The sequence below is a fragment of the Cupressus sempervirens genome, chromosome 1 (assembly GCF_028749045.1).
Source record: "Cupressus sempervirens isolate cs-2001-9-10 chromosome 1, ASM2874904v1, whole genome shotgun sequence".
NCBI lineage: Eukaryota > Viridiplantae > Streptophyta > Pinopsida > Cupressales > Cupressaceae > Cupressus > Cupressus sempervirens.
In genome coordinates, this window is record NC_143118.1 from 222,518,754 (window position 1) to 222,527,200 (window position 8,447).

Here is an 8,447-nt window from a genome sequence, read left to right on the forward strand (position 1 = left end):
AACATTTCAGCAAAGATAAAAAAATAAGTCAATTACTACAACACGATGAATTATTATGAAAATTTCAACGTGACTGTGAATTCGTGTTGATTTCAATGGTAACTAGTAGGGAACAACAAAATATCCCCCAAAAAATGGATGCATTTTAGCAAATCTAATAAAAATATTGAAAATGTTGACTTTTGAATACATTTTGTGGGTAAAATAACTCGTGTCTATCAAAAGAAGCCATAAAGCTTATTAAACAAACCAATCCCACATGAAAGCTTAGTAATCAAATGCCAATCACTGCGTAGTTAACAAGCCAAGCTTTTTGTAAGACTCGATGCAATCGTCATAAATTTCCTCAATCCCCTGCATGAAAGTGAAGCCTAAATCTTTGAGCTTTTCAGACTTCAAATGTGTATTCTGAACAACCATGAAATCCATATCCTGCGACCTGAATTGAAACATGCCAAATCGTAAGCTACATAAACATATTAAAACATAATAACAGATAAAAGCATAAGCTATGAATGCAAAAACGTAATAATAGATCTTATTGAAATCCCTACCTGTCTACAATCTTCAGATCTGGATAACGTTTTATGAAGAATTCCAAACACTCTTTAATAGAAAGTGCGTCCGCAGAGCACAAATATCTGCCTTCAGCTGCGGGTTGCTGCATGAGAAATATGTTGGCATTGCAAACGTCATTTATATGGACTATTGGAAATTTCCCAAAGGCGGCCAGGACGGTTCTTAGAATGCTGGTAAGTAAATCCTCGTTGCCTAAAATGTAATTAGCAAAACATACAGTCATTTATTATAGAGAAAAGATAGGCCTAAAATGTAATTAACAAAGCTAAAATGATTTACTGATAATAGAGAAGAGATAGTTAAGTGGTGGGTGAACATTAGGGTGAGAAAGACCTGGTAGAAACCATAAGAGTGCGTGAATGCTGCCAGGAATGTAAGGAGTGAGGAAAGGTCCTCCCACAGCAGCTGGCCCAATTGTTACAAGATCTAAATTATTCTCGCCAGCGAATCTCCAAGCAGTCTGCTCTGCTAGTGTCTTTGACACGATGTAGGACTGTTGTGTTCAATGCATTAAAGCACCCACATTAGAAAACCTCTTCCGAGATTTACATTTCAATTAAGGAAACCTACAAATTAGGCCATTCAAGATACACCCAAATTTGGATTCGTTGTGTTGAAATCCAATTGAATGCGGGCACTGAGATCAAATAAAGAACTAAAGGCAATATCCAAATTAGATCGAATGAGGCTACCTTTAAATATCTAATTAAGCTTGAAAAAATAAGTCTGCATTCACTATCTAATAGTTTTAATCTAAAAATTTAATCTAAAAACCAAGTAATGTTTAAATAGGAAAGTACCCAAATCAAAAATTGTTCTTTGTTGGAGCGAAAGTAATTGACAGGGGTCCAAAGAGATTCGAGAGGGCAGGGATTGTTGTTGAGCTTCCCTTCCTCATCCAGTGGTGTCATGGCCAATAATGTGGTAGTGAAAACTACACGCTTCACTGTTTTTGATTTCAGACAGGATTTCAATACATTGACTGTCCCCTGAACTGCAACTCCCACAACCTCCGTCTGCACATAAACACATTGCCGGAATAAGAAGAAACCCATGCAATAATAATCAGCATATAAAGGTAATAATCGGCTTTGATGCAGTCCATACCTCGGGATCTTTGGAGGCATGGTTCACAGGAGTTGCAACGAAGAAGACGCCTTGGCAGCCCAAAATGGGTGAATCAAAGCTGCCTTCCACTCGCAGATCTGCATTGAAGAGTTTGAGCCTTTCATGCGCACCAGGAATTTGTCGTAGATAGGACATGTCCTCATTCCCTGTGAATTATCCAATTTGATATTTCGAAGTCTAACGTTTGTAATATACCATTTACCCTAATCGTGAACATGTAACCTTTTGAAAAATGGAGGTAATGGGTATACCTGATTTAGGAAGAATGGTTGCGTGGACAGAAAAGCCTCTGTTGAGAAGCGATTTGACAAGTGAGGAGCCGATGAAGCCGTCTCCGCCCACTACGCAATACCTTGCTTCCATTTCTTATTCCAGCAACTCAGTATTCCAGTCAATGGGTGAGCTGGTTTATATCTCTTTGTGCGTTAGGAAACTACAGGGAGCCTCTCAGGATTTAATTAAACAGAATTGCCGGCACGACATATTTAAAACGGATAATCGGCAGAAAAGGACATATAGATAGCAGAAAAGCAAATTTAGATGCAGTTCAGAAAAGGCATAATTAAATTCGCTGCCGGCCGAGGGTTTTGTCAGCTAGAGAAGGGAGCGTCCGAGCGATATTCGGAAGGATATTTGAAATGGAAAGTCTTTTTTGAAAGTCCATAAGTTATTTGTGTTTTTGGGTCCTATATATGGTGATATCGATATAGGATAATAGAACACCCTGGTTTGAGGGGGGCATCTAATTCAGCTACAAAGTATGAGCGAAGTGAGGGTTGTAAATTCGTGTGTACAAAAGAAGGAAGTGTTTTATAATAGAACGCTTTTTATGATCTGTATGTACTTTTAACTTGATTTCAATTTTGTACAACAATTTATTTATAATTTTCTTATTTGCATACGTCTGCACTAGACAGTAAAATTTGGTTTTCTTACTTTTTAATTGAAGTGTATAGAGTAATAAAAAAATACAAGAATAATAATTTTGTACTGGATCAATAATTGTGCATCCCCTTTATTATTTAGTGTGCTGATCTGATACTAGAGAATTGATCACTTTTTCAGATTTAAGGAAATTGATTTCTATTAGCCTTGTTCCATTATGGACCCCCCTCAAATAGTGCTTTCAATAATTTGAGTGTTTTTGGGATGCAACGATGTTGAGTTTTTATGTTGCAGGAGAAAGAACAAGAAGTTGTAAACAAAAAAATTATGATCCTTTGGTAAGGTGACCAATTGGGTAATGTGTGTTCATGTTTGCCACTATTTTCGCCATTGCATTTGTTACGCCTCTTTCATTTTTCTTTTAATTTTATATTTTGTAATTTTTGGACAACAACACATTAAGAAACACCAAAATTGAAAAACGGAATCAAAGGGAAGTAGGAAAGAAAAAATATGAACATCAAATCAGAGGATTTATTAAAACAAACTATTTAAGGTGGGTAAAATATAGAACCTTAATAGAAAAAGGAGACAAAAAAAGAATTAAGGTACAAGTTATTACTTTTGTTGTTTTTTATATTAAAAAAGCTGTCAAAGTGGGGGATGACCAAAAGAAAAAGCTTAGCTCAAGATCAGTTGTAAGTTATTACCAGTACACTTAACTACTGCCTTCTTTACTATAAAAAACTACCATGCTAACATATTACTATATCTATATATTTTGCAATCTAAAATTAACATATTAACATAATTACATATAAACCTTGCCCAATTTAAATTACAGGGCATAACTAAGGTCCGAAAAGTAGTAACCAAAAAATCACTACGAGCACAACAGATAACCATAAACATTAAAACGCAAAAAAATAGAAGGTTGATGTCTAGGAGCTAATTGTTCTTCTTATGATTATCATGATTCTCTAGGAGACGTCACAACCAATCATCTACAAAAAAACCATAGAGTGATCAATTAGTCTCCATATCCTTGGCATCCTTAAGCTCCTCTTTATCACCCTGCACGAGGTAGAGAGCCATGGTTGTTGAATGCATGACACACATTGATAAATTCGCCACTCAATCAAATTCATCCTCTGGATCCTCATTCTTCTTAATTAGGATAGTAATAAGCTCCTCCAGCTTGACATTATCTTCTTTTATAGAGGGATTTTTACCAATAGAACTTGGGCTCAGTGTTCATTTCCTTCTTTTTTTTGCCATCCTTAGGATCCTACTACTAATTATCACCAAGATTCCCAATCTCCTTTTTTTAAGGTTCTATATTTAGGTTTTATGACTAGGAAGGTGATTGTCCCCCATATCATACCCCATCTTATAATCTTGTGTCTTGGCTTTAGTCTTGAAGGTGTTTGAAACATGGGATGGTATAGGGATTTCCTAACTAGCCATAGTAGTATCCTTACCTCTATCTTCACTAGCTATCTCCTTCTCATCATGTTCCCCATAGTTCCTCCAAGGACCTTTCCTCTTACACCTAGGTTAGATTTTTGTCTCTAGCATTCTCACTTGTTATGGAACTAGGAAAACTCTCTTGACCATGGGGTAAATGATATCTTCTCTCTTAATCTCTTGTTAGTCCTAGGGGTTTCTTTCTACCCATTTCTCTAGCACTACCCACATCTAGAACCTCATTTCTTTTCCATTCTAATCTTCCTCATAGTGAAAGAGGGGGGATTTCTTTCCAAGTATTATCTAGAAGAGGACGAGTTATGAGGGGTAGCAAATATTTTTGGTTGCGAAGGGACCAAAATTCTTCCCTAAAGGTTAAGGCCCTAATGAAGCCTAAAGAGACAAAATATTAGGTCTTGATGATAAATGGTGTAACTCTAACTCTCATCCCTCTTCTTATGGACATTCCAAATAGATTCCACTATGAAGTGAAATAAAAGGTAAGGAAAGGAAATGATCTATTTATTCCTAAAGTGATTAAGAATAGGAAAGTTATAATAATATTAAATCTTGAACATGTCTTCTATCATAATAGACCTCATTATAGCATAACAATTGACATCCCATGGTTTAGGAAAATTTTCTTGCTCAAATCCTCCATGGAAAAGAATAAGATTAACCTCATCAAGTCTAAAGAGTTTCCTCAAGCTATGTTAGGATTAATCTCAATATAATCAATATCAGTAAATAATAGATCGCACATAAGAGAACACAAGACACCAAACTTAGCATGGTTCACCCAATCCCTAGGATATGTTGACCAACAACAAGTCCAATATTATTATTATCCAGTGATTATAACCTGATTAAAATTTGTAATCCCTTACAACTCAATACTACCACAAGAACCAATTTTCACATCACACATTATGAAAATACCTAAATCTAAGCCCTTTTTATACAAGCCTTTTGTTGCTTACAAAATTAGGGCTAGAATAATAGAAAATAGTAGTCAATGCCTTTTATGATATAAGGGCATTTTTGGCTTTAGGGGTGCTACACTTGAAAACCCCCCTGGGGGCATTGCCCCTCAACCCCACCCTATACTGTGACAAGGAGTGTACCTAGGGCATTGCCCTAGGACCCCATAAGGGCACTGCTCCTTGACCCCATCTTGGGGACATTGCCCCCAAACCCTTGTAGAAATAATATGGGGAGAAAACTATGTCAAATAAACCTCAAAGTTTGATTAGGCTCCATATCACAACAAGCTAGTCTTAGCTACTACCCTCGACTACTTCCTATGTTTCTTCTCTTCCAATGAAATGCTTAGTGATTTAAAAAATAACCCATTAATATTAACCATTCAATATTTCTAAGTATCCACAAATTGACTAGAAACCCTCTCGTCATGGCTTTCTATACATTCCATGAACATAATCAATTCTTGGTGGCTCAATGTGAGAAATAATAATCTCCATAGTCTTGTCATATTTGAGATCCCCCACTAGATCCTTTGAGGCTCTCGACATGCCCACATCATAGAAATCATACAAATAAATATGAGAAAATTGAAAAGACTCATATGAGACCAAATCACAATAATATTAGGGATGTTAACAATTCAATAACAGTTGTAATTATCACAAGTAAACATGGTATGAAAAAATTCCTAACAAGAAACTTTCTACCCTTTCTATATCTATTCTCTAAATGATGTTTTATGAGTACTTTGAGAATCAAAAGTTCTAGGCTTAGGGTTTGTAAAATAGCTCCCCATATCTTTCATTTGGTATGAAATATGTCCTCATCACAATGGGTAATAAATAACATACTTATTGAAAATATAATCCAGATTAAACATATCAGTAATCGATAAGTAGGAGATAATTTCCATAGCAAGTCAAATTGTGATATATCAAGATTTAACTATGTGATTTTGAGTCAAACTCATTGACCCATGTTTCATGAGTAGTGATTCAACATGAATCCATCTCTCATGAGAATAGATGGAACACTTAGCACCCATTGGATCTAGGTGATTCTCACAGGGGTAAAGCGCCAGGACTTCCTGGGAGGTCACCCATCTCAATACTACTCCAGCCTAAGTGCACTTAACTACGGGGTTTCCCCCATGGTTAAACCCAAAGCTTGTAACCCAATTTGTAAAACCTTCACCAAAGTTGTACCTTATGAACCATTCATTAGAAAGCCCCTTAAACTCATCAATTGATAAATAGGAGATAATTTCTACAGCAAGTCAAATTGTGATATTGCTATCAGGATTTAACTATGTGATTTTGAGTCAAACTCATTGACCCACATTTCATGAGTAGTGATTCAACATGAATCCATCTCTCATAAGAATAAATGGAACACTTAGCACTCATTGGATCTAGGTGATGCTCATGAGGGATGGATTCATGTTGAATCGCTACTCATGAAACATGGGTCAATGAGTTTGACTCAAAATCATACAGTTAAATCTTGATAGCAATATCACAATATCAGTAATCGATCATTCACCATAGCCAGTGCTAACTCATCTCCATTTTCCTTCTACCACAAGTTTTAAAAGGTCATCATGTGAAGACACCTTCTTTCTTTTTTTATAAGCTATAAAATCACCACTAAAAGATCACATTCCCTTTATCGAGTGCATTGATTTATGACTCCATTCTTGTATGCTGCTAGGTTGTCTACCATTTTAGTACACATGTTGATTTATGATGTTAGCAAACCTATTCAAAAATATTTGCACATCCCTAATTATTGTCACTACATGCCTGCTCATTTTTCTAGCCCCTTTGACGGTTTCAATAACAAGCATCGAATATCCCTGAATTACAAATTGAGGAATACCCAAAACCTAAACAATGTCCATGGCCTCTACCATGTTGCTAGACATCTTATCATAATTCTCCACATAACCCATGGTAACATTACCATAGTTATCCTTGTTCTCGTTGTTGTAGTACCATTTCTATCTGATCCGTCAAAGTTAAGTCTCCACTAGTTTGGAAAGTGATTTCCATTCCATGTCTTTCCATTGTAGAGCCTTGTATTGTCTATTTTTCAATTAAGTGGGAAATATTCCAAACTTATTCCCATTTCTTATCCAATTGTGTTGGAGGAAGAGGGGGATATTTTTTACTCCATTTGAGAGAACATCCCCTTATAAGCACCATATTTATGTGGGTAACAACCTCAGGGGGGAATTCATCTCTCTAAAAATGCAGTTATTACATTATTTCTAGATGTTCCAAAATATATAGGGGGGAATGTGTTTCCATAAGATTCTAATGAGAGCATCATTGGAAGGATATTTGCAATTGAGTATGAATTAGTGGGTGTCACTATTTAAAATCCGTGAAATTGTCAACTCGTTAAAAATGTTTGACCAAGTAGAAGAGGACTAAGAAAAATGGATTAAGAGTTTGGGCATGGTTTCTTCCTCACAATTACATGGAGAACACTGGTTAATGAGCTAAAACCCATGTATTTAAAAATTATGAATTATGAGGATACTCTTATGCATAACTGACCACCAAAAGAGATTAATCTTTGATAGAAAATGCATGTTCCAAAGATACCTCCATATTTGTGAGGAACACTCTAAACCAATGATGTTATTATAGGTCAATTTCACACTAAAAGCTCCCCATGAATTTTTGTGCCAAATAAGTATTTATCAGTTATTATTTGTAAGATAGTTTTTGTTCAAATAAGATTATAGATGAATAGTCAAATTCAAAATAAATAAATTGACATTATTGATTTGTATTATATGACATTCAAATTAAATTATGTTCTATTACTTTCCAACTTCAACAAAATATAATGAATTATTATAATTAGAATTCAAACAATTTTAAAATATTCTTTTATAAAAGTAATATATATTATATAATTTTAAAAATATTCTTTTACAAAAATAATATATTATATAATTTATAAAACAACTTATTACACCATTTCTTAATATAGAATACCAATCCATAGATTATATTTATAGAAATACAATAAATATTTACTAAAACACAATGAATTTTTACAACAATTTAAGTGTAATGTGTGAATTTTTGTTGATTTCAATGATACATGGTAGAAAAAATATAATATGCGAAAAAAAATCGTTAGATTTTAAGAAGTCTGAAAAAAAAACTTAAAAACTTTGAAATGCATTTTGTAGAGAAAATAATCCATGCCTATTAAAAGAAGCCCTAAAGCTTAATATTAAACAAACCAATTCTAGATAAAAGCTTATTAAACTTTTGGAGTGCATAAGCTTGTTAAACTTTTGGAATGCATTTTGTAGAGAAAATAACCCACACCTAATAATATAAAACAAACCAATCCCACATAAACGCTTATTAAACAAATGCTAA

At 34.5% G+C, this 8,447-nt stretch overlaps 1 protein-coding gene across 1 annotated transcript; it reads right to left on the reverse strand.

Moving 5' to 3' along the window:
• Nucleotides 1–285: 285 nt before the first annotated feature.
• LOC149576960 (putative anthocyanidin reductase) lies at nucleotides 286–2,070 on the reverse strand. The gene is made up of 6 exons (XM_089824199.1): nucleotides 1,959–2,070; nucleotides 1,687–1,853; nucleotides 1,380–1,595; nucleotides 913–1,072; nucleotides 555–771; nucleotides 286–439 (listed from the first exon to the last, which is right to left on the reverse strand). The coding sequence occupies exons 1-6, from the start codon at nucleotides 2,068–2,070 to the stop codon at nucleotides 286–288; spliced, it is 1,026 nt and encodes a 341-aa protein (XP_089680325.1).
• Nucleotides 2,071–8,447: the final 6,377 nt, after the last annotated feature.

Coding starts and splice junctions, on each gene's coding strand:
- LOC149576960 (XM_089824199.1), bottom strand. CDS start 2,070: ATGGAAGCAAGGTATTGCGTAGTGGGCGGAGACGGCTTCATCGGCTCC. Junction 1,854..1,958: donor AACCATTCTTCCTAAATCAG/GTATACCCATTA, acceptor GATAATTCACAG/GGAATGAGGACATGTCCTAT. Junction 1,073..1,379: donor AAGAACAATTTTTGATTTGG/GTACTTTCCTAT, acceptor TGAACACAACAG/TCCTACATCGTGTCAAAGAC.